Source organism: Heteronotia binoei, chromosome 10 (genome assembly GCF_032191835.1).
Source record: "Heteronotia binoei isolate CCM8104 ecotype False Entrance Well chromosome 10, APGP_CSIRO_Hbin_v1, whole genome shotgun sequence".
NCBI classification, from domain to species: Eukaryota; Metazoa; Chordata; class Lepidosauria; order Squamata; family Gekkonidae; genus Heteronotia; species Heteronotia binoei.
In genome coordinates, this window is record NC_083232.1 from 82,483,677 (window position 1) to 82,510,901 (window position 27,225).

A 27,225-nucleotide genomic window follows, 5' to 3' on the forward strand; every position below is an offset into this window, starting at 1 on the left:
GGGCTTCCTTGATCTCTCTCCCTATATATCTGTAGTGTGAAGCAAGAGTTTGTAGCACCATACTGTGGCATAGACAGTTGAAAGTAAATTTCTCTTTAGAAGTTCTTCTGAAATATTTCTCTTAAAAGGTGTTCAGTTTAAAGCAAAGGTTTGTTGGCCTTTGGTGATATTTAACTATGGGAAGATATTGCCAGATTAATGGAAATAAGCCAAATTCCTCCGCAGATGAAGATACATGCTATGGAAAAACTGACCACGAGTTTAAGTTCACCACTAAGCTAGAGTATGGAAACATTCAAACACAAATTACTTCTTTATCTTGGTTTTAATCTGGGAATCTTCTTTGCTATCTACTAGCTATTATACAATTTCTTTTACACTACAGTTATAAGCCATTCCCTGTGAGGCAGTGATATTGGTGTCAGTACTTCATACATGATTTACTAACCCTCATGTGCAGTGCAGCCAAATGCAGATGTTGCTGCAGTCACATAGACTGGAACTCTAACCATCTGTAAGCGGTTTTTGGCAGCAATCTTGCAGTGTTGTTTGAATCAGCTACATACCAGCAAGGAAAAGTACCACACGTCCCTGCATGTGATACAGAAGATGCACCTAAATTAAACATTCTAAATTTAACCTCAGTATCACATTATTACAGGTAGCATTCTGAGCTCCAGATAGAATCCAATAATATAGAATAAAAATGGTTCTTGTCCTCCTTGTGCAATTGAAGTGATATTGTAGAACTTTGGTCAGCAGATAGTTTTAAGGGGGAGACACTTTAAGGAGGAGATGTAAAACAACAACAACCAACAAGACTTTTGACATAGCTATCAATGCCCTCCGTGTGTCACTTGTACAATTAGTACTTTTGATGAGGTCAGATTTGCCTCTGGGACTTCCCAGTAGCTGACTGTTATTCCAGAATATTCTTTGCAAGACTTCCAACTATAAAAATTAATTAGGCAATATGCCATTGATATATTTTGGGGTTCCCTAATGAAGCCTGCCAGTATGAGGAATGGCTTAAAACAAACTTGAATATAAAGAATAACTAAAACATTTTATAGCAATCTCTGAGTGTTGTTCTAGAGCTGGTTCTGTGAGGAAAAGACCCCTCTTTCCCCAATATCATAGTCACCAGCATGGTTGCCAGGGCGCCTGGAGAAGTGAGCTCGCATACCTTTGGCCAGAGGGTGTGAGCAAAACCATCCAGGGACTAAAAGGGACTCATGTGTGCAAACAGCCTAAGTGTGCAGGCATTCTAAACCAGTATAGAGTGCTTGCCAACGTGCACGGACGTTTCCTGTCACTGCGTGGGTCCGCCATGGTAGGGAAGAAGCTGTGCCACCACGGAGCTCTCCAGGCGACTGGTGTTGAAGCGTTGAGCATGGAATCCACTGTGTCTCGCTAACACCACTTGTAGCCATCTTCCTGCCAGGCTGGACTTCATTCCTTCATAGTGGAAAGCTCACGTACACACCTTGAGTCACCCTTAGCCCGCAAGCAACCCATTTGCTCCATGAATGGATTAATAACTCAACTGTTAGTCCTGATTGCCTAGCAATACCCTAAACAATAACTCTTGCCCAGAAGACAATGAGAAAAGAGGAAGAACTTCTCCCGTCACAACCAAGTCCTTTTGTTTCCACCGGGGATACCTAGGTCAACATTTGATTCCCTATTGTCACCTTCCCAGATAAGCCCACTTAATCCCAAGTACCTAGCCATTTCCATACTGACACCTTTGGAGCCACCCCAGGCCCTGTCGCAACCTGGAAGTTTCCAGGGTGCCCAGGACGAAGGTGAAGTTCATTGGTCAAAGCGAACACCCAATCAGGTGTCACCAAAGGACTCGCCATTGGCTCTGCTAATGTCCAGCCTTCATGGTCATCACAGAGCCTCCCATTCCTCCTCCCCATTGCCTCCCATCCCCTAAGGGCTCAGGTGAGGCCTTATAACCTGTGGACTAGCTACCCACAGGTGTGCTTCTATTCAGCAACCCACCTTCTGCTGCATAGATCCATCCCCGATTCCTGATCAGTTTCGGGTCCTCCCCCATTCCCTCAACTGTCGCCACCGGAGCCTTCCTTGAAGTCTGCAAGAGGTAAATATTACCCTGTCTGTATACCCTTATATGTTCCCCTATCAATCTATCTGTGTTTCTTAGACCTGTGTGAATGTGTGATTGTTTGTATTTTTTATCTTGTGTGGAAGAACTATTATTCTAAATAAATTACAATTGGTTTTATCAAATTAGAGTCCTTTTATTGAGCAATTACCCTCTGGATGGTTGAGCCTGGTATAAACTGGTAAAAAGATTCCTAGTGAGCCAGGTGCCCACCTAACTAATTCCCCAACCTCGTTTTGAGGGCATTTTGGCTAACAGTTCTAAATTACTAGTTTGATAACACTGTTAAATATAAGGGAATGTCTCTAAATTATTCCATTACTGATGGCACATGAATATGGAATTGTGAATGTGTTTTTGCAGTGTTTCTTGCTTCTCTGAAACACATTGAAACTTTTGTTAATTCTTCTTTATATACGAAGTGATGTGCTTCATTCCTTTGAATATGTGGAAACAAATCTATAGGACTTGCAGAGTGATACTGTACTTAGACGCTGAGTGTTCATATGCCTTTGTACTGTCAATTGTGGTTGTCCGGCTGAAAGGAAATAACCATTTGGAGCTGGAGCCCACCAGCTTTTCTGCTTGTGAAAAATGAAGGAGGAGTCCCTTTTGACCATAGTCAGAAAGACTATGCCAATAATTACAGGGTCTGAATGAACAAAAATTATGTGCAGTGGGATCTCTTGTATGAAGGGGAAATGGGTGATGCTGAGTGAAAAAGCTTGCTGGATCCAACCCTTGGGGTTTCATCAGTGCATGTGAAGAAGCAGTAGGTAGCCTTTGGTCATGGAGCTAATAACAAGAAAATGTAGTACAATTATTATTACGCCTAGACATCTGCAGTCTCTCATCTGATATAATGAACTTAGCTCTAACCCAGGCACATAACACCTTAAGATCATTGAGATGGTGTGAAGCCATTGAGGATAAAGTGAAAGTACAAATGGATTTGATAAAAACCAGGTATATAGGTTCCCAAAAAAACTAAGAACATGGGAAATCTGGGGGTTTTTTTTACCGAATTAATTTATTCTTTTGAGCCTCCTCTGGTAACAGCAAAACCCATGGGGCAGGGCACACCCAGCAGAAATAACTGGTATGATTCTGACTGTAAGGTACTTAAAAGATCAATCCAGGAGCCTTCATAGACATCTGAGCAGAATAGAGGTATTGCCAAGTATTCTGAAATTGAAAAAAAAAGAACACTAAAATTATTTAAATTTTAAAAGTATGAGGCCCAGAAAAGAGATCGGAAAAGCTTACCATTGGCCATAAAAACAAGCAAACAAAAAGATAAATTTTTCTGAACCTTTATTGCAAAAGGATCAAATATACGGTACCCAGAACCTTGTCATATTCTGACAGTTGTGTGGGAAGCGTATAGAAATATGCAAATAGAAATGGAGATATACCAGAAGGTAAACTGATGCTGCCACTGGGCACAAAGAAATGGTCCCACTAAGCTTGCACAGGGGGACTACCTTTACCTTTTTAACAGCCAGTGAGGTTAGGGCTTTGATTAAACAATTAAAAAGGAGGAAAACACTTGGCCCTGATTTAATACCAGCAGAATTATTTAAAAACAACCCAGACTGGTGGGCACAGATTTTGGCTTCAGTTTTTACTGATATAAATTAGACGAGCAGTATTCCCAAAGCCTGGCATGGTGCAATAATTGTTCCAATTATAGAAAGGGGGATCCGATGGATCTGATGAACTTCTGCCCAGTAAGCTTGCTGTTTATCACAGAAAAACTATATGCCGCAATGCTTATTGAAAGGGAATAATATTCTGGGAAATGAACAGGCTGGTTTTAGGAAAGGAAGCACCGTCGACCACTGCCATACTCTCCAGTACTTGGTAGACAGATAGGCATGTTTGCAGCTGCTCTCATAGATGTTAAATCAGCATTTGATAATATTTCTAGATCCTGGCTATAGGGAAAGCTGAAGAACTACATCATTGAACTGTGTCTTCTTTACCTAATCCAACAACTTTTCAACTACCTTACTGCCTGGGTTAGATGTGGGGGAGTCAGGTCAGCTATCAGCTATAGAGGAGTTAAGCAGGGATGTGATGTTTAATTTATATACAAACTCTCTTAGATCCTGCCTCCTGAGGGAAGCTTGTCATCTTCCACATTTATCTAAGTGTGATGTTCTAATCTTTCTATATGCTGATGATGCAGTGATAATGTCCAGATCAATTGTGGGCCTCTGTAAGCTGCTAAAAACTTACAGTATTACTGTAACCGTGAAGACTTGTTTATTAATGTAGTGAAATCTAAGCATATACCAGTTAGTAAAAAGAAAAAGGGGAAATGTTTAAATGGGACATAGGAAGTCAATCTATGGAACAGGTTAATTAATTCAAATACCCGGGAATCCATTTTGAAGCATCTCTCATGTTGAAAATGCATCTGGACCTTGCAAAAAATACCACCTTGAGTTTGGGGAGGACAATTGTAAAATATGTATATATAGTGGGAGGTAAATTTGTTCCCTCAGCCTTAAAGGTATATAATGCTAAGGTTTCTAGCCAATTCTTGTATGGTGCTGAAATCTGGATTCAGGCTGCTTCTGAGAAAATGGATTACATCCAGCATGATTTTTCCCAGGGCTTATTGACTACTCTCAGGTGCATCTTGGGTGTAGCATTGAGAGCTGAATTGGGTGATTTTTTTAAAGGTTTATATCTGCTTTATTTTGATTCATATTTGTGTATAAGCAAATCCAAGTATTTAGTTGTTCATACAATAAGTACCAATATCAAGGTAAGGAGAATTAAAACAGCACAATATGATTAATAACATAAATAATAGTTGTGGTTAACCAACCTTATAGTAGTTGGTTAATCACAACTATTATTTATGTTATTAATCATATTGTGCTGTTTTAATTCTCCTAATTATTGTCAATATATCATGTTAGTAGTGTCCAAAGTCAATGCATGCTGATCTTTAGGTGACAAATATTAGAAGAAAGAGAGCCATGTAGATAGAAATTTTGATATTAAGGATTCAGAACATTGAGATAGAATTGACTCAGTAAGTAAGTTTGTCCAATATGCAGAACTCACAGACCTTGTCCATCCAGGTTGAGATTGATAGTTTTATTTGTTTTCCACGATCTGGCTATTGTGCATATAGCTGCTCCACATATTGTCTGATGAAATGTGCTTTTAGCACATGAAAGCTTACATTCTCACTAAAGCTTTGTGGGTCCTAAAGGTGCTAGTGGACTCCAACTTTGTTCTATAGAATTTGTGTTAGTTCCCTGTGACATGAATGACAAATTTAAAAGTAGTATGTTAGCTTCCAGATAAATTTTGAAAGCCACGATGTTATGAATGTGTTGAGCAACTAGATGCTAAAAAGAATGAATATATGTGCAGTTCCACCAGCAATGCAAGTACAAACCAACTTCCCCAGAAGTCTTGCCAATAAGCTGATAAGGGTGTTGTGTTCCCATTAGGTGGATGTCTACCCATCTGTAACTGGTTGACAAATCGCACCCAAAGAGTGCTTGTGATGGTTCCTCATCCTCTTGGAGAGGAGTGACAAGTGGAGTGCCTCAAGGATCCAACCTGGGACCTGTTTCGTTCAACATCTTTATAAATGATTTAAATGAAGGAATAGAGGGAATGCTTATTACATTTGCTGATGATACTAAATTGGGAGGGGTTGCAAATACAGTAGAAGACAGAAACAGGATACAGGATGACTTTCACAGGCTGGAAAACTGGGCTAAAGCCAATAAAATGAATTTTAACAGGGATAAATGTAAAGTTCTGCATTTAGGTAGGAAAAATCCAATGCATGGTTATAGGATGGGGAAGACTTGTCTTAGCAGTAGTATGTGCGAAAAGGATCTCAGGGTCTTAGTGGACCATACGCTGAACATGAGTGAACAGTGTGATGCGGTGGCTAAAAAGGCAACAGCAATTTTAGGCTGTATCAACAGGAGCATAGTGTCCAGATCATGTGAAGTGATGATATCGCTTTGCTCTGCTCTGGTAAGACCTCACCTGGAGTATTGTGTTCAGTTTTGGGCACCACATTTTAAGAAGAATATAGACAAGCTGGAACAGGTCCAAAGGAGGGTGATGAAGATGGTGACGGGTCTGGAGATCTATGAAGAAAGGTTGAAGGAGCTGGACATGTTTAGCCTGGAAAGGAGGCAGCTGAGAGGTGATATGATTACCATCTTCATGTACTTGAAGGGCTGTCACCTAGAGGATGGTGTGGAATTGTTTTCTGTGGCCCCAGAAGGTAGGGCCAGAACCAGTGGGATGAAATTAAATCAAAAGAGTTTCCAGCTCAACATTAGGAAGAACTTCCTGACCATTAAGCGATTCCTCAGTGGAACAGTCTTCCTCGGGAGGTAGTGGGCTCTCTTTCCTTGGAGGTTTTTAAACAGAGGCTAGATGGCCATCTGAGCAGTGAAGATCCTGTGAATTTAGGGGGAAGTATTTGTGGGTTTCCTGCATTGCGCAGGGGGTTGGACTAGATGACCCTAGAGGTCCCTTCCAGCTCTATGATTCTGTAAGAAATTGCTATTGGGAATGAGTAAGAATGAGATGCAGTCCTTATACCAGTACTTTGTCTAGGATGGCACTGGAGGATATTGAAATCTAAGTAAGATTGATTATAAGGTAGAAAGTAGATGTTTATAAGATGTCCCTGGTGTTTTCATCACAACCTCAAAATCCATTAATGGATGTGACAAACCTGTCTTAATGCTAGGCATGTTCACTAGATGAGCAAGTTGTAGATACTGGAATCACTGAACCTTAGTTTGAGATTTGACATCAAGCCCTGCTTTTTCTAGAATTGGGCAAATTATTGATGGATACTAAGGCTTGGATGTAGGCATTTCTTTTTAGAATAAAGATTTTTAAATCTGAAGGAGGGCCTACCTTATGTGGTCTTATTCAGACAGACAAATACAGTAGTCAGTGGGATCTACTTTTGGAAAAGCAAATCAATAACTAGGAGTAACAGATGACATGGTTAAAAACACAGAAGCTAAAGATATAATTAGGCAAATAAAAATGTGTGTTAGACATACTAGTAGAGTTCAGCTTCCTATCAGGCTATTTAGGGTATGTTCAACACTTTATGTCCTCCTGATGAAACTGCTGAAGTGTTTTTTTTTTTCATTTGACAGTACCAAAGCTCAGAAGAGCTTTTACTTTGGCAAGAATAAATGCCCTTCCCTTGGTGATTTTGGAGGGTAGATATAATAAAGAACCATACACAGATAGAACATGTAGATGTTCATATAACAGAATCCACTAAGCATATGATTATAGATTGTCCTATATACAATGAGTTGAGGACTAATTTAATCACTCCTTTATTTAAAAATATGGAAATGCTTAATACAAGAGCCCAGGTGACATGGCTACTATTGGACGCAAACGATCTTGTCACCCTTTCGGTGGCAAAATTTACAGGAGCAATAATTAAATACCAGCAAAATAACATTAAGTAAGGCCTTTTCAGTTTTTATTTTAATTTCTGCTTAAGGTGATAGCTGTATGAGCAGTAGCAGATAGACAGGAAGAAGAAAGGAAGGAACAAGAAAATGGCTTGTTTAATATTATTAATATTATTCTCAGGGCTTTTTTTTTTTTTTTTTTGAGCAGGAACGCTCAGGAACGCAGTTCCGGTTGGCTTGGTGTCAGGAGGTGTGGCTAATATGCAAATGAGTTCCTGCTGAGCTCTTCCTACAAAAAAGCCCTGCAAAAAATAATGGTGATGTCATTGGGTGTGGCCTAATTTGAAAATTAGCTCCTGCTGGGCTTTTTCTACAAAAAACCCCTGATTATTCTCAACTAATGCTACAAACTACACACGTTTATGGGGTGGTGGTTTACACATCTTATGCTGATGAAATCAATTTGATTACTGTAAATTCTGCTTTTTGGAGCCTCTTGAAAAGCTATCCATCTCTGCTGTCTAGTTCTCCCTTTGGACACTTCATATTTTGTTTCCCTGGCTGATTGTTTTTGTTTCAGCCAAGTGGTGATGCTATGCTTTCATATTGCTGTATGTGTTACTGTATGTTACTGTGTGTGTGACTTGATCATCTTTGTGTTCACACACAAATAATTCAAGTGTGTCTGTGTGTGTGTTCTCTTCACTGAATTTAGAGAGAATGTTGGGAAAAAGTAGACAGATGTGATGATACATATTTACAGCAGGTAGATCTGTCTACACCAGTGAATGAATGCTGAGACTGTGTCTTTGTGGAACATCTGTTTTAATGTCTAAAGGCCACCCTTGTGGGGTGTTTTTCTTGAAACGGAAATAAAACATGCCTCGTAGGCTTTAAAGAAAACAGTACAACCTGCAGACTAAATAGCATTTAGTAATGAGATGTGTTATTTTGTCTTCTCTCCTCAAAGACTGCAAAGCATTTGGACGCACTGATGAATTTCAGTGCTCTCTTTTGGCACTATGGCAGGAGGAAGATAGTTGCTGGAGAACTGGGCTCACAAATCTAAAAAAGAACACATTTGTCACAAAAAACATTTTTTTAAAGAGTACCAAGGGTTTCTTCCACAAATTCCTTTCTCGTAGAAAATGAAAGGCTGAGATCCAGTAGTGTCATAATAGGTTCTGGGAGACCACCCTCTGCAATAGAAATTTGCTGGGTGATCTTTATTTATTTTATTTATTTATTTATATTTACATTTATATCCCGCCCTCCCCGCCTAGGCGGCTCAGGGCGGCTAACAACATTTCACATATTTAACAAAAGATAAAACTTTAAAATTTAACAATTAAAGAAATTAAACATAAAAACCAGTTAATTAAGTTAAAATAATTAAAATACATGATTCATTACATAGAATAAATCTGGCAGCAATAAACTTGTTTGGCGCTGGTTCTGCCAGTTTAGATGGTTCCATAGTCGTATAGTAGATGGCGGCTCCTTATTCTTGGCAACTCAGCAGATATCAGCATAGGCTTGTCTAAAAAGAGCGGTCTTGCAGGCCCCGCGGAACTGGTCAAGGTTCCGCAGGGCCCGCACTTCCTCCGGAAGCTGATTCCACAGTACAGGAGCCGCGGCTGAGAAGGCCCGAGTTCTGATGTTTTGAAGTTTGACCTCTCTCGGCCCAGGGATAGTCAATTTATTTTTGCCCATCGACCTCAGTGCCCTCTGGGGTTCATATGGGGAGAGACGGTCCCTTAGGTAGGCTGGTCCTCGGCCATATAGGGCTTTAAAGGTAATAACCAACACTTTGTACTGGACTCGGTAGGTAATTGGCAGCCAGTGCAGTTCGCGCAGTCCCGGCCGTATGTGCTCCCATTTTGAGAGCCCCAATAATAGCCTGGCCGACGCGTTCTGCACCAGCTGCAGCTTCCGAGTCCGGCACAGAGGTAGCCCCAAGTAGAGGGCATTACAGTAGTCCAGTCTTGAGGTGACCGTTGCATGGATCACTGTTGCGAGGTCGCGACGCTCCAGGAAGGGGGCCAGCTGCCTTGCCCGCTTCAGATGGAAGAATGCTGACTTGGCAGTGGCTGCTATCTGGGCCTCCATTGACAATGAAGGCTCCAGTAAAATGCCCAAACTCTTTACCTGGCGCGCGGGTTTCAATAGCGCGCCGTCGAAGGTTGGGAGAGCTATTTCCCCTCCTAGGGCGCCGCGATCCACGCAAAGGACCTCTGTCTTCGCTGGATTCAATTTCAGCCCACTCAACCTGAGCCACGTCGCTACAGCCTGTAAAGCCCGATCTAGATTCCCTGGGGCGGAGCCGGGCCGGCCGTCCATTAGCAGATAGAGCTGGGTGTCATCAGCATATTGATGGCAACCCAGCCCAAACCTCCGGACAATCTGGGCAAGGGGGCGCATATATATGTTAAATAACATTAAGGAGAGAACTGCCCCCTGAGGCACCCCACAATCAAGTGTGCGCCTCTGGGATCGCTCCCCCCCAATAGCCACCCTTTGTCCCTGACCGGAGAGGAAGGAGGAAAGCCATTGCAAGGCCAACCCCCCAACCCCTATGTCGGCGAGGCGGCACTTTAGTAACTGATGGTCGACTGTATCAAATGCCGCCGACAGGTCTAGTAACATCAGTACCGCAGTGCCGCCCCGATCCAGATGTCGCTGGAGGTCATCTACCAAGGCGACCAGCACCGTCTCCGTCCCATGGCCCGGTCGGAACCCAGACTGGCACGGGTCAAGGACGGAAGCGTCATCTAGGAACCTCTGAAGCTGCAACGCCACTGCCCTCTCAATGATTTTACCTAAAAATGGTAAATTGGACACCGGCCGGTAATTCGCCAATTCGGCCGGGTCTGCTGTACATTTTTTTAAAAGAGGGCGAACCAGCGCCTCTTTCAAGGGCGTTGGAAAGTGCCCCTCGGTGAGGGATCTATTTATGATGTCCCGTAAAGGACATCTAAGCTCCCTCTGGCAGGATTTAATCAGCCAAGAGGGGCAAGGATCCAGATCGCATGTTGTTGGGCGAGCAGCAGAGAGGATCCTATCGACTTCCTCCAGGTTGAGTGGGTCGAAGTGATCCAGCACCAAATCCGAAGACAGGCCCGGAGCCTCAATTTCGCTCACTGTATCCAAGGTGGTAGGCAGGTCTTGGCAGAGCAATGAGATTTTATCTGCAAAATATTTCGCAAATGCCTCATCTTGGACCAGTTACACACATTCTCAGCTTGACTTACCTCACAGGATTACTGTGAGGATTAAATGGAAGAGAGGAGAATTATATAAATCATTTTGGGTCCTCATTGAGAAGAAAGGCAAGTCATAAATGAAGTAAATCAGCAGATAAATAGAAATTGAAAAATAGGGAAATTATCACACAAAGCAATGAGGTTTAAAGTTCCTGATTCTGTCTTCAAGGAACCCTTTGCTAAATCAGTTGATCTTCCAATTAATTCCTGCCTGTTTGCCTAAGAAAGAATAGGCACTAAAAGAGAATTATGATGCAGTTTAGGGTTTATTCTCGGTGTACACGGGGTGAAGGGTACAATGAGTATAATTCTTGGGCCAAGCTGTTGATTGATCTAAGATCAAGATACCTTAAATATTTTAATGAAGCAGCATATTGCAGCCCTATGGAGAGTTACTCCAGTTTAAACCCATTTGTTTAATGGATTTCTGGTTGTATTCTGCAGGACACAGCTCTAGAATATTATAAACTTGTGTTTCCTTATGCTTTCAAGGAGGCAACATGGCCCACCTTACTAGAAATGTGTATCCCTACAGCTTTTCATTCTGAATCCTTGAAATCCTGAGCTACAGTTGGGGATGATGGTGTGTAGAGTTTGGATTTTTACAGCATTGTAAGTGGCAGGCAGCAGAGATGATAGAACAATCAAAGATTCTGACCTTTTGAATGTGTCCCCTATGGGTGGCAAGAGAGCTATCTGGAAAAAGGCTTTTTGGGGGGAGGTTTTTTTTTTGTAATTTTCACTGTTAAATGTAAGGAGCTGGGGAACCAGAGACAGAGCTTAATAATACTATTATCAGTATTGCCCAGAGTGATCAACAGAGAAACAAATATTGGGGAAACGTTTTAACTTGCTTTAGAACATAAGAAGAGTTCCTGCTGGATCAGACTAATAGTGCACGTAGTCCAGCATCCTGTCTCACACGGTGGCTGACCAGTTCCTCTGGACAGTCACCAAGAAGGAACAGAGGCCAAGGCATTTCCCCTGATGTTGCCTCCTGGCTGTGGGATTCAGAGGGTTAGTACCTCTGAAATGTGGAGGTTCCCGTTAGTCACCATAGCTAGTAGTCACGGATAGACTTGTCCTCCACGAATCTATCATATTCCTTTTTAAATCCCCCTAATAATCTTTGTTGTCTTGTTCTGTATTTTTTCCAGCTCTGCAGTGTCCTTTTTGAGATACAGTTATTGCATTACCACATTTATGTTTGGCTTTCTTCCTTAAAACTGAATTGTTGGTTCAGAATGAAGTGTTTGAGGAGATGGATTTCAGCCTTCGATGTTTAAGTGTTTAACTGCATTTTAAACTTTTTATTTACTCTCTATTTATGTCTTCAATTAAATAAACAAAATATTCATAATTTACAAAATGCTAGAATCAGGTAGGTAATCATTTTGGTCTGAAGCAGAACAAAACTTGAGTCCAGTGGCACCTTTAAGACCAGCTCCATCCTCCCCGGCCCCCTGTGGCTTCTAGTCAGTTTCACTGGAAACTGAACAGAAGCAGGGGTCAGGAGAACAGAGCTGCAGCATCTAGTCAGTTTTACTGGAAACTGACCAGAAGCACATGGGCTGGGAGAGCAGAGCTGTGGCGTCTAGTCAGTTTCAGTGGAAATTTACCAGCATTGCAGGCTCTGGGTTGATCGGAGCTGCCACTTCTAGTCAGTTTCACTGGAAACTGACCAGAAGTGCAAGGGCTGGGGAATCATGCCAGTGCCAGTCTGTCTGGAAAAATGAAACAAACGCGAACCAAATAACATGCCAAGAAAATGGCTGGTTCATGTTCGGGTGCCGTGGGATCAGATTAACCAGTTTGGAAGGAACCACCAATTGGCCATTTTTAGCATGAATCATGATTTATGATTCAGTTCGTTCCCATCCCTGATCTTCACTCTGCGCATTACTAAAAATAGCTTATAAGCTAAGTGAAACTGGGCATGTTCCTTGAAAGATCTTAATTCTTCCTGAGATACTTGAAAATGCCTGGGAGGCAAGCAAATGAGCAAGCAGAAACTTCTAATGGGATGTTAGGGATCTGGACAGTCAGTCTATTCGTTGTTCAGGAAAAAAAAACCAACAGGCCTGACCTGGAAGTATTTATATCCAGGCTAATAGGCCACATGGGTGGAATACAATTATACCTGGGGAAAGAATATTGCTCCTATTTCCTTTATTCTGCATAGGTTGCACAAGTGGTTTGAACCCTAGCTTGTCCTACAGATGCAATTTCTTAAAGTGTCTCCAGTGACACTATCCAGTTCTGTGGTTTCTGAATTCTGGGTCACCACTTAGAATTCTGGGACACTTATCTCTCATAACCTGAGACGGCAGTTAATGCCTGGATGGAAAACTTTTTGACCAGAATCTGGAGCATAGATGCAATTTTGAGTTAAAGATGTTAAGAGTGTGTGGGGCATATTCGTAGGGCCCCAACATTTGTCTTAATGTGTATTTTCTTATTTCTGCAGGTTGCCTGTCTTACTTACGTAGCAAGCAATTTCCTAAATTGTAAAATGGAACCGAAACGATGGGGCACGGCTCATGCCAGTATTGTTCCTTACCAGGTAAGTAAATGCGAATCTCTCATTTTTGGGGGCTTTAAAGTAATGTTAGCATGGAGAAATGCCTTGCTTTCTGAGATAGCATTCAGAAACCCTTCCTTGTCTGGTTAGAACAAGATTCTGTTCTTTTTGAACTTTGCATTATATTCATCCACTGCAAACTAGTGATAAGAAATAGCATTTGAATGGATCAAAGAAGTTAGCTGAAGTTTAACTGATGATCATGTATGAGTGGGTAGTCTTAGCAGAAAAACTGAGATATTGGAACACAGGTGAAGATTGTTCCTGTTGTGGAACTTTTGTTTTGAATTCATGATGGTGGACATTCTTTTAATATTGGTTTTCGATGAATTCAGATTTTGGGTTGTTATAGTGGCGTGACTTTGTCCATGGGGTTGCAAAGAGTCAGACTCAACTGTGCTACTGAACAACAAGTTCTCTGATTTATTCCCCGAGTTTAGTCTGCTAATTGTTCTGTTCATTTTGTATTTTGTTCTCTGCTATGATTTTAACCTATTGTAGTTTGCTTGGGTTTTTTTAATCAAAAAGAAGGGCGAATTTATTAACTTAATGAATATGTTGCTAAGCAGTTTCTGTGTACTTCTATGAGCCAAGCAGATGGGAAAAGTGCAGTATTCTTCATCCCCTGACGGTATCTAACTTGTGCTTCATGCCCATGGCGATGATTCTCTATGGTTCAGACACTGTGGCATCCCAGTGCTGAAAATGAATTCATAAATGCAACAGAGAGCCCGCATGGGGATATTCTTTATATTTTCCTTGGCCATCCCTATGTACATCCTTGTCTCTGCATCACTGCATGGCTTTTTAAAAGGATAATCTGTTTTTAAGAACCGGCAAAAAGCCCTCTGGTGGAATGGGAGGGGAATGGCACCAGAGGGCTTTTCATTGACTTTTTTTCTTTAAAAGATAGCTCAAGATGGGTAGCCGTGTTAGTCTGTCTGTGGCAGTAGAAAAGAATAAGAGTCCGGTAGCACCATAAGGACCTCAAAATTTATGGTAGGGGATAAGCTTTTGTGAGCCACTGCTCACTTCTTCAGATACAGCTAGAATGTGAGTCCACCTGTTCTATATATTGGAAAGTGGAGTGATTTCAGATGCCAAATGCCATTAATAAGCAAATGACTAGCAGGTGTGATTGGATTAGGTGTGATTGCAGAGAGGTAGTAGGTGTGGAGAAATCAACATTGGTAACGAGAAAGGAAATCTAGGTCTCGATTCAGTCCAGTTGGATGCATTGTTTTGAGCTTCATTATCCGAAAAAGAGAGACTACTTCATTGCAACACTCTGAATCTACTCTTTTCTACTAAAAAAGGATAGCTACTACTTATAGAAGCTACTTTTTAAAAAGCTCTCCATCAGCATGAGGAGAATGGCAAGTGTGTGAAAGGATGATAGCAGAAAATGTTGCAGATTTCAGTAAATTGTTCAAAAATAAAGTTTCCTATCAACATGGCATGGTTACCCACTTTGACTGCAGTCTTTCAGGAAGGGTTATAGCAGAGCAGGAGAAAAAACTGAGAAGTAGTTGATTAGTGGACAACATTGTGTGTGAATGCTCTGGAAAACACTACTATGCCTTGGACACCTTGGCAGAACTGCTAAATGGTTCTTCCATTCTCACAAATTGCTTTCTCAGGAGTCCCTTTGTTTTAGAGTATCCACAAGGAGAGAGCTTGTGTGTTCAGAACTTTGATCCCTGGCCCTGTACACTAGTGGCAATATGGCAAAGGGCACTATATACTATAGTATGATCTATTCAGGGTGAGCCCAACTAGTAGATTTAAAAGATTATTGGAAGTTCATTGAATTATCCCTTGGTTGCAGATCCTAATGAGCACTGCAAATATTGCAATTGCTAAAAAGTGTTCAGGTGATGCTATGTCCAAGCCATTCTATGTAGAATGAGAATTTTTCAGCATGATTGATGTGGTGAGCCATCTGTGAAAGTGACTGTACTGGCAGCAAATTTGGATTATTTAACAATATTTTGGATATGCTCTTGGGAGGAGATAGTTAAATGTAGAAAGAATAGAGAGTTTAAAGTTCTTTCTCAGTTGTCAGTAACTATAAAAGAACTGTGCAATGTAGCGACACTGCTGTATAGAAGAATGTGTTTTGTGACAAATGTGAAGTCCAAAATGGCTAGGAAAGGCTATATTTTAATTTATTAATTAAAGTATTCATACTGGGCCTTTTCTTTTTGGCTCAAGGTGGCTTTCAGATTTATATTTAAAACATGCATGGTACAGTAAAACCCCAAATAACCTTCTCCCTGCACATAACTGAAGCATTAAAAGCCATAGTATATAAAGTATCTTCACAGTGCCTCCTGAAAATCTCCAGAGACGGAGCCTCCCTCATGTTCTCTGGGAGCCTTTTCTGTAGGGTGGAAACGATCACTGGAAATTCACAGGCTCTGATAAATGCCCAGAGATCTACCACAATGTACCTTAAGTGGAGGAACAGTGAGTAGGGGATAACCTGAAAATTTAGTTTTATTTATTTCATTAAGTTTCTATATTGCCCTTCCCACAAAGCAGGCTCAGGGTGGTGTACAACAGAAACAAAGAAAAGTTAGAACAATCAAATATATTGTCACAAAACACAAGCCTAATGGGGAAATAGACCCCCATTAACATTAACATGGGGGGAGGAGAGTGAGGAGGCAACTGATAGATTTGATTGCTGTTAAAAAGCCGTTGCTGTCCCCCATACTTGGTGCATGGGGACATATGGGGGAGGGACAAGCAGAACATTGTCCCGTTAGAGAGAAATATGCATGCAAAGGAGAATTCACTATGCTAGATAAAGAATGGTTTAGTAAACCTAGTATGTGTGATTGGAATGTCGGGTCTATGGAGAGAGTTTCCATTTCATGGGCAGGTGTAAAATTTGGAGAGGAGCTACAAAAAAGAAAATCCCATCAGACCATACTGGTGTAGCAATGAGTGATGATCATACAATGGATTCTGAAGGTGAAAAAAAGACATAATTATCTTGGACCCAGAATGTATTGCACTAAGTAGGGCTGTATGAACTGCCTGAGGATGGTGCAGTAATTTGCAGGGGAAGAATGTGGAGTTTTCACGTCTGCGGTTCAGATAGATGCTTCCTCTGTCCTAGATAAAATGTCTCTGCATTCTTTTACCAGATGGCTGTACTGAGGTTCAATGAGTCTGTGACCAGACAAAAGTAATGAGTTAGTCTAGTGCCTTTTGGAATAGAATCTAAGAAATTTAGTTATATTCCCCAAAGATAGGATTCAGTATATGCTACCTTTTGCTTCCTGAAATATGATAGTGTTTGGAGATTATCATCTTTTAGGAAAACATTTGTTTTCAACTGCTTTGAGATGGCAAAAAGTTCAAATAAGCTAATCAAATTTAAAATTATGCAGAATATATACCAGCAAAGCTATTTTAAATCTAACAGGCCTATGCAGAATTCCTCCAGTCTACTTTAATCAAGGCTTAGGCTGGAGAAACTATAAAAGATTCCACCATAAGAAACTCTGAAGAGAAATGAGTTCTTTGTTTTTTAGAAACTTTTTAAAAAATTTAAAATTAGCATGAGTATGCATTCGGACAAGTTTTAAATTAGAATTGTGAAAAGATGTCAGCTTTGCTATGGTACTTCCAGAATGTCAGAATGTCATTAAATCATAGAGGATTAGGAAACTTTTGGGAATGGCTTTTTAACAGATGTTGAGATATTTTAAAAAGTCAATATTTTCAACATCTGTGTCTCTGTACATGACAACTCTGAACAGTGTCATATGAGAAAAGTGTCCAGTACTAGCATTATTTAACTCTTGAAATGTGTTAGCGATTAACAGCTGTGTTTGTCCTAATTAGTCCTTGATATTATTGAATATGTTCCATTTTATGTACAAAATGCTATCTTGGTTCCAGTTTCTCTGAACTGGGGAAAGCTTAAGGGAAACTATAATAGAAATTGGAATGCTGCAAAATGTGACATGCAACCAAGGGAGGCTCAACAGACCGTCCCTCCCATTGCTGTCATCCTCCCACCCAGAGGAGCTAATCCCCATTCCCCGGCTGTTTTAAACACTACAGCAGGCCACACATGCCCATTAAACCATCCTGAATACTCATCAGAATCTCCCAAGATTTCTGGAGGCCTTTTTGGATATGCACTTCTTGTGATGTGTTTAACACAGAGGTGGATTGAGGAAGGTTATCTGCTCTGATTCGGGAGCAGGAGCAGCAAGGAGGGGATAGGAACGCCTTGTTATAGACTCTATAGAAGCCAACCCTAGTGTGAAACTTGTTATCTGATGGGACTCCGACTCCAGCTGAAATATAATTTCTTCTCTGAACAGTTCCATATTTGTGGCCATGCTGAGTATATTCATACCAAGTCTTTTCCCCATCCTATCAATTACTCCCTGATACCTTTCTCCTTCCTAATACCAGTTCTAGGTGCCGGGTGGTTTTCATTGAAGAAAACAAATTAGAATAAAATGGAGAAGAGAATGATGTAAGCAATTTTGGGCCCACATTGGGGAGAAAGGTGAGATATACATACATACACACATTCATTCATTCATTCATTCATTAATTCATTCATTCACAGGCACCATCCCCAAATCTCCAGGACTTTCCTAGACCAGAGTTGGAAACCCTACTTAGGCTACTTGTTAGCATTGCCTAGAGTGGCCCTCCCACTAGCAACATTTCAGAAAGAATTCTGTAGCTTACTAATAGTGCAAAGTCCATTGACTTTAGTGGACCTACAAGGGTGTAACTCAGTTTAAGATTCCACAGATAACCACAGCTTTCTGCTATTGAAAGCTTTTAGTTAAACATTTGTTTTGATGAAGTGGGGTTGTCAGTGCATAATATCATTCTGTGGAGCTCTTTCAATTAGCTCTTCAAATATCACTCAGGGGATATAAAAATGCATATATACCACTCCAGCCTATTTCCATCTCGGTCTGTAATAATGTATTCCCACTAGGAAAAAGAAAGGCTTAGGATGGTTGAAATGACAGTGAATCAGCTAGGGACCAGGACTGCCAGATGCAGTGAGGCATGCAGCTGTTTGCAATCTTTCTGACAATTGCAGTCCTCCTGAGCCATTGCTCAATGGTCACCCGGATTTCACTTTACATTTTGACCCAAGCAGAGCATTAGCCTTGTTGTAGAAGACCTCCATTTCACAAAGTTTTCTGTAGTTTCCTTTTATTGCTGTTTGATTTGTCTCTCTCGCAGGGGAAAAATGATAGTTGCAATCCCATATTCCCTTAACGTGCTAGCAGTGATATGATTCTCCTTACAAAGGAATTTACTAGGTGTTTCCAGGCTTGCTCATCGCTTCAAAGCACCATGAGTGGTCTTGGGATAAAAATGGTACTTTCTCACACAATGATACTGAAGACCTGCTTGACTTGCTTTCTTTGTAACTTTATTGTTGTTGTTGTTTCTAGGCTAAAAGCTCTGTCCTGTATGGATTCATTCATTTTAGTGTGTGTGACATGATCAGGTCTAAATGTATGAGGCTGCCTTATGCTGAGGAGTCATGCCACTGATCCACCTCGCCCTGGTGATTTGTACAACTCACTGATCACAACCTTAGGTGGGTTGTAGAACCGCATTTGCTGGGCTGCATGGCCTTACAGAGCTGTCTTTTTTGTTGCTGATGTTTGGAGGGATCTACTGGTACAGTGCATGCCTAAGGAGCAAAGGTATCATACTTCTGTGTCTACTTCTATGTGCTAAGAAGAGCAATAGAATGACAGAGATGGGATCATTCAGTGATGGAGAGGGTTCCTTTTTAGTATGGACAGGCTTCAGCTCCTCCTCCTCTTGCTGTTATTGTTATTTGACTCTATCTCACTCATCTGTCATGATTTCTTGTTTCTTGATTGCCAGGCTCATTCTGCCATCTTGGAATTAGAGGTGGTTTTCACACTTAGAAAGGTGGAAGACTGCTGATCTAGCTCATTATTATTGACTTAGACTGGCAGTGACTCCCACGGCATCGGCCCATGAAAGTTCTCTTTGTGATGGTAGGTTAGAATTAGGAGTATTGTTTGAATTATACCCACGATTAGAAGATGTAAGACATAAAATACTCTGATGTATGGTTTGTAGGCTGTTAAGTCATGGGAAGAGGAATGAAGGACTGAGAAGTTGCAAAATGGTGTTTTGATGCTTTGCTGTAGCTACTCTATGGAAGAGCAAATCTGGTGTTCAAAACCATTGCCAAAACAACAGAATTCTAGGTTCCCATTATATCTCTCCTATGTTCCCATTAGAAGAGACAGCACACTGGCTACTTAATCAGTAGTTTGTTAGTTTCTGTAATTTTTTAAAATAGAAACATTTTTCGTTGCAGTATTTATGGCAACCTCCTCTATTTCCATTTCTTAAGAAACTGTGGAGTATCAGTAATCTTCCACATTGGCTAGTTTGCTCATGGTAGCTCTTTTGAGCTGAACAAAACATCTGTGTCCCGAATTCTAGATCCATTTCATACCCCTCCCCAGGATTTTATTTGTTCTGGGTTCACTTTTTGTACTAGGGAAGATTTTCCTGTTGAAGTACAGGATGGCCAAAGTAATATCATCCATTTAGAAACTTTACACTCTGTAGTGCTCCATGCATCACCAGAGATTGCAGCTGCTTGGCTGTTTCTGTATCCTGCCTTGAGGAGTATCCCAGGGGATTGCTATTACCATACGATGCAACGTTTGTTAGTACTTTCTCAAGTCAGACTCAGTAAAGAACAAAATAAAAACAGAGTGCTAAGTCTTCTCACTCAGTATGGAAGCTGTTATTTGTCCTTGAAGCATGAAAGTTTTTTTCTCCTAGGAGTAAAGGGCACCCTTCTATTTCCATCCTGTTGAATTATATTCCTTAGAATTGAGGCAGGCTAGGGGTTTGGACATAGGCTGGGATTCAAATGTTAGACATGACCCTTGGCCCTGCCCAGTGGGTTTTCTTTGAATAGCAGACTTACATTCTATCCCAAGCTGCTTTTGAAAGCTCTTGTCAGTTCTAACTTCATTCTTCACTGTTTTTGGGGGAGTCAGGGACCAGCAAAGAGAAGACTGAGGAGTTAGCCATCCTGTGTTTTCAGAGCAAACAAAATTAATTAAGAGTTTAGATGCCTGTAAATTTCGTTGAATGTCCCATAGGTAGCAGACTGATGTTATAGATATAGATAGATCAGGCAGAAGGATTCCTTAGACTAAAACTTAAAATTAATATCTTATATATGCTAATCACCAATGTATGGTGAGAGTGTTTATTTTTGACATGGCCTTCCCTTGTTCCCCTTCAGGTCTAAATATCTCATTCATGTCACGGGGAAAGGACCATGAGGCAAAAAATGAAGACCAAGTGCATGGGTGCAATTTCTTGCCAAAAGTATAAGTGGCTGTAGTGGGTTGCAGATTATTCTTAAACTACCATTTTCCACCCTTCTACCATTTTAAAATTCTCTTAACCCGAATAATTTGGTCCATTTAGAACATTTTCAAGGCAAGAGACCTCTGCCTACTGCTCTGAGAAGATCAGTACATTTCAAAACAAGTAGGCATTTTTATGGATTAAGTGCAAATATTTTGTAATTTTTTCTCCTTTTTGTTGGATTGCCTTGATACCTCTTTGTGTTTACTCTGGGATTTCCTGCTGCTGTAGTTTATCTGTATGCAAACTGAAGTGCAGGAAAAAGCTTTCAAATTCGGAGAACTATTGATGAAATCTCATCCTAGCCATTAGAGATGATACAGGATGGATAGTTCTGGCTCAGCTCTATTAATGCTGAAAATAAACTGCAGCATGTAAATTGATCTGAGATCCAGATTTATATAGCTGTGATACTGGTGCCTGAATAAGAGCAACTGTTGTGTGGCCAACCAAATGACAGCATTGTGAAGATTCAGGTTTAATGTTGAGAATGTTACTAGCAGAGATGAAAGACGCCCCCCCTCCTTTCTTTTTCAAGTGAGTTGGAATAGTAACAGATCTGCACTATTTCAATCTAAAATTTAATTTGATTTTTAACTTCGATCTGGAAACAATTTGTCTCCTTTTTTTAATATACAGTATCTTGCTGGAGTACTTAATTGTCATGAAGCAGTATGCCCACTAGATGTCATTCATGTAATCTGGTATTGTAACAGTCATTTTGTGATTGAGATTTGTTATCAGGGCAATGACAGAATTACCAGATTTTTTAAAATACAACTTGAAATTTGAAATGATATATTATGAGTGAATAAATATTATTATTCTGCTAATTATTTCATCTCAGCAATAGAATATTGGACAGTACGTTAAGTAACTGAACAGAAACAGTTACCATAATGTCAACTTCAAATCGCCCCCCCCCAAAAAAAAATGTACTAGAAATTTTAGTTTGAAATGCAGGACAAGAATTAATTTTGATTCTTACAGTGGCTGTTGAAAGGCTCAGCTTGTGAGTCACATGCAGAACTGGTATTAAATTAACGGGGGGGGGGGATTGCTCAGTTGTAGAGCATCTGATTTTGATGTAGACAGCCTAGAGATCAGTCTCTGGTGATGGTGTAAAGTTGCAGTCAGCTTATGGTGATTCCGTAGAGTTTTCAAGGCAAGAGACATTCAGAGGTGGTTTGCCATTGCATGCCTGCCTCTGTATAGCAACCCTGGACTTCCTTGGTGGTCTCCCGTCCAAGTACTAAGGCCAACCCTGCTTAGCTTCTAAGATCTGATGAGATCAGGCAAGCCTGGGCTATAAAGGTCAGGACCAGTCTCTGATTTGCCCAGTTAGAAGGATAGGAAGAGATCTGAAAGACTTCTGGCTGAAGCCCTGGAGAGATGCTGCCAACTGGAGTAGACACTACTGAGCTAGATAGGCCAATGGAGGCAGCTTCATATATCCGTTAGGTGGTTTGACTTACAATGGGCAGAACTGACAATATAAGCGGAAAGTGGACTTTTTATGTATTTAATTTCCTGCCTTTTCTCCAAGGTGCTCAGAGCAGCATACCTTTGATCCTTAAAACAATCCTGTGAAGTAGGTTAGGCTGAGACAGAGTGATTGGCCTATGATGACCGAGCAACCTTCATCTCAGAATTGGGATTGCAACCCTGATCTCTCAAGTTTTTAGTCTAACGGCTATATCACACCTCACATAAGATATTATATTTATAATACATCTCACATGAATGATGAATGAATGGCTATCACTGTGCTAGAAAGTTTTAGTCAGACAAATTTTGGGCATCTTTGAAAAGTTTATTATGCTATTAGCCTAGATCAGAGTTGCCTTTTAAAATTGTTGTGCTAACACCTGTTAAGCTCTTAGTTATCATTTTAAATCTTACATTCGAGGGGCTGAAGATTACCAGTGAAACGAATTTCTGGGAAGTTCGTAAGACCCTGCAAGCAGAGTTTGTGCTTTACCTTTCATAATGTGTGAATATTAAAAATAAGTATTTATTTAAGAAAAGTTATTTTAAAAGCACAGTATATATACTCTGTTAAGTGATCTTTTAATCATATTTCCTGTTTCTAAATGCATCTTTGTATCTTCACTTGCCTGCTGTCTTCTCCCCTTCTTACTCAGTGGCAAGTTTGTACTTTTTAAAAGGTTGGGATTCTAAATTACACAAGATTGCTGTCATGTACTGTTCATTTTAAATGTATTGGATTTGTGGTTATGCCGTCACAAACATTAGATAAAATTTTCTAGAAATTCCTTTTACTAGCTCTTTCTGCTTTCCGCTCTGAAATTACTAACCAATATTTTATGTCTATATTCACCTTTCTCGTAAACATCTCTCCAACATCTGCTAATCTCATCTCCTCACTTACTTTGAATCTCTCATCCTTTGTGTGTGTGTTTGGGGGGGCTTGGCTAAATGCCCCAGATAAAGTTCTCATTTCTGTTATGAAATCACTTCATTAAGAACTTCTCTGCTCTTAATGTAAGGGAATGAAAACACATATCAGACTGCGTTCTTATTTGATTTATTCAACAACCAGCAAAATAAATACAATAAAATATTAAGATAAAAATGCAATATTACAGTTATGTATACTAAGAGTCATTTTTCAGCATTAACATTTAAAAAGTGCAGTATTCATTCTGTTTCTCCAATGAGGCTTGGAAAGATATTGCTTTAGTACAATACTTTGCAACTTTCATATTTTTATTTGAGAACAGGACTTTTTCCCCTGGAGGAACGCAGTGGAACGAAGTTCTCAAAAAATGTTTAAAGGTTAATGAGGGGGCACCTGTGTATTTCTGCTTAATTTCCCTCTTGAGAGTTCGAGCCAAAGATGGTCTGTCCACTAGGCAGACCCACCAAATTGGGCCCTCTCCCCACCTCCTGGATGATTAATATCGCCCGGGAGAAAAGGCCCTCTCAGAGCTGGATTTTTCTTTTCTGGAAAAAGAGGTGCTGGAATCAGGGGAGGCCCTAGGGTGTCTGGTGCCCTAGGCATGGACAGCAGCACAGCAAGACTCTGAGTGGCGCAGAGAGGTTGCACCGCCCAGTTGCCATCGCTCCACTTCTGCTTCTGGAAGGCAAATTGACAGTGGCCAGGTGGCTTGCAGCCTCTCTGTGCCACTCAGAGCCTTGCTGCGCAGCTGTATGTGCCCTCCCTGCCCTCCGGTTTTGCCTGCAGGGGTGGGAGTGGGGCCTTACCTAGGGCAGAAGACACCCTAGGGCCTCCTCTGGTTCCAGCACCTCTTTTAACAGAAAAAATCCTGTTTGAGAATAAGTCCTACTAAACTCAGTGGCACTTGCTTCTGAGAAAAACTACATAGTATTCAGTTGTTTTAGAGATCGGCAGTGTTGGTCTGTAGTAGAACAGTTAGATCTGAGTCTATTGGCAGAGACTAACAAGATTTTTAGTATATAAGCTTTCAAGAATCAAAGCTCTCTTCATGAGATGGGAGTTGGAATTGAGTTCCAAGTCTTTTTATCCCACTCAGAAGCTGGGAGGGATATTGTAAAGGATGCAGAGATGAAATGTATATTGTAATCTCCTTGATTAGAGCAGAGGGGAAATGCGTGAGAACAGAAAATTAGCATCTGTAATGAGATAAAAATCCTGAGTCCCTATTCAGCCCGGGGGGGGGGGGGAGGGTGTCTGTTCTTCTGAATTTGTCAATGAACTCAAGTTCAGCAATCTAGTGTTGTAATTTCCTTTGAAGTTTCTTTGTTTGAAGACTGTTACTCTAATGTCAGCAATGGAATGACCTGGAAGATTAAAATGTTCTCTTGCTGTTTTGTGGGTGATGTGGTTTTTAATGTCAGAATTATGTTCATTTATTCTTTTGTTTGTCTAATGTAGAACGTGAAAGGGCATTGCTGCTATTTGATGGCATATACAGGGCTTTTTTTGAACAGGAATGCAATTCTGGCTGGTTTAGTCTCAGCGGGTATGGCCTATTATGCAAATGAATTCCTGTGGGGTTTCTTCTACAAAAAGCCCTGTGTGAAACAATGATGACAGCAGAGGATGTGGCCTAATATGCAAATGAGTTCCTGTTGTGCTTTTTCCACAATAAAAAGCCCTGGGGATATATAATGTTGGAAGATGAACAAGTGAATGAACTTGAGATGCTATGGCTGGTGGTTAGGTCCAGTGACTGTTTTGTTAGACTGGGCATGGCAACAGAGTTGGCATCTTGGTCTGTTGCAGGCCGTCGTCTCAGAGTTTATGTCCATGTTAGGAATGGTATTGCTGTGGTAGCATAGGATAGAAAGGTAGATTGCATACAGTTTGATGTGGCACTAATGCAGAGGATTTCTTCAGACTGAAGATGTTGAGTGATTTATGCTGTTTAAAGGTATCTTGTCATCCATGAGAATAATTTGGGGAGGGCATTTTGTGCTGCACCCAGGTAGGGAAAGGTGAGAAAGTCACCCTGTGCTTGCAGAAATCTTTCTGTCTACAGATTTTTTTGGGATCCAAGCCCCTCTGTCTAAAAGCAAAGTTGGTTGAGACAGAATCCTGATAAGATGGAGGTTCTAAGGCTGGGTAAAGGAGGCACAGGTCTGAGAGGCTGACTCCTGGCTCTCGATGGTGTGCCCCTATCACCAGCACCCACTGTCAGGAGCCTGGGTTTGATTCTGGATGCCTCCTCAATGAAGGCCCAGATCACAAATGTTACCAAATTGGCATTCTTCCAGCTGTACCATGTCAGACAACTGGCCCCTTACCTGTCTGTTTCACCCTTAGCTAGCTACATTAATTCATACATTGTTCACCTGCAGGTTAGACTACTGTAACTATGTAAGATGGGAAGCTGACTGGAAAATTCCAACTGGTCCAGAATGTGGCTTAATGATCTTTACTGGGACCCTGCTCATGGCACGTATTCAGCCTGTGCTGCACAAGCTGCACTGGCTTCCAGTGGAGTACTGGATCAGGTTCGTTTCTGGTGCTATCCTTCAAAGCCTTTGGAACCATCTACCTGGGTATACCCCCAGAAGAGATTTACGCTCAGATAAGAACTTCCTGGTGGTCCCTAGTCCAAGAGATATCTGGCTGTCCTCAGCTTTTTTTGCCCTGGCCTCTACCTGGTAGAACTCTCTGCCAAATAATATCTGTACCCATGTTGCCATTCCGCAGGCCATGTAAGGCAGAGATGTTCCACCAGACATTTGGTTGAGAACAATGATGGTCCTCCATCTAGTCTAGTCTCCATCTAGCTCTCTTCTTTCTTCCCTCGCCCCCCTTCTCTATGAGGCAATGATATTTCCAGGAATCTATTGCCGTCAGACTAGCTTAGGCTGCTGTAAGTTGTATTTTATATATTATTTTTTTATTTTCTTTGTAAGATTTGTAAATTTAGTATGGTTGCATGCCACCCTGAGCCCTGTTTTTTGGGGGAGGGCATCTTAAAAGTCAGATTTAGCCAGTTCTCATCATCATCATCACTATCATTTAGTAATATATAAATTGTGCATAATTTATTTCAACAAAACCCATAGTGGGATCAATTAAATGCTCTGAAGGCTGTCCAGTTCAGGTGGTATTGTCTATCCCAAATTCTCTAGGTAGTGACTTATTCTGAGCATCGTAAGTCTGGTGGATTTTTTCTCAAAAAATTCTGTAATGATTCATATCTCTCTTGTCATAGCAGTTTAATGAGCCGGTAGTACACTTGGTACATCCTGCAGGTCTACTATGCTCACCACAGCTCTCAGGGGGGTTATCACTGTTTTAAAAGTCATTTTGAAGTTGAAGGGCCGGACAGCACATCAGATCATATTGGAGACAGCTGTCTTGTGTACCAAGGGTTCTTAAACGTCACTAATGCTGAGAAGCATCAAAGCTGAAACTGATTTTTGAACTGTTGTGATTTGACTACTGAAATTGTATTATGTCTTTATTTTAATTAATTTTATCATAGAAGTACTCTGGACACATGAAAAGGTTTTTAAAATGAAACAAAGCAGAATATAGCATTGAAGGTAAATATGACCTAGCTTTTTTGCAATGCCAGAATAATAGAATCATAGAGCTAGAAGGGACATCGAGGGCCATCTAGTCCAACCCCCCCACCGCACAATGCAGGAAATTCACAAATACCTCTCCCTCACATTCCCAGTGATACCTGATCTATGTCCAGAAGATGGGGAAACCCCCACCACTACCACACACACAACCCTTCAGGATCCCTGGCCAAACTGGCCAGGAGAAAAATTGCTCCTTGACCTCAAAGTGGCAAACTGCATTTCCCTGGGTGCATAAGAAAGGGTCACAAGAACTAAGCACAGATACAGCCCATCCTGCCCTCCTTCTCATGATCTGCCTAAATTCACAGA

The 27,225-nt window shown here is 41.0% G+C and overlaps 1 protein-coding gene across 1 annotated transcript in view; it reads left to right on the top strand.

The window, feature by feature from the left end:
- The window catches only part of SUGCT (succinyl-CoA:glutarate-CoA transferase), a 438,101-nt gene that overhangs the window by 47,820 nt on the left and 363,056 nt on the right, over window positions 1-27,225 (top strand). Inside the window, exon 9 of the mRNA XM_060247665.1 lies at window positions 13,309-13,404. Within this exon, the coding sequence (XP_060103648.1) occupies window positions 13,309-13,404 (96 nt within the window). The remainder of the gene's footprint in view (window positions 1-13,308; window positions 13,405-27,225) is intronic.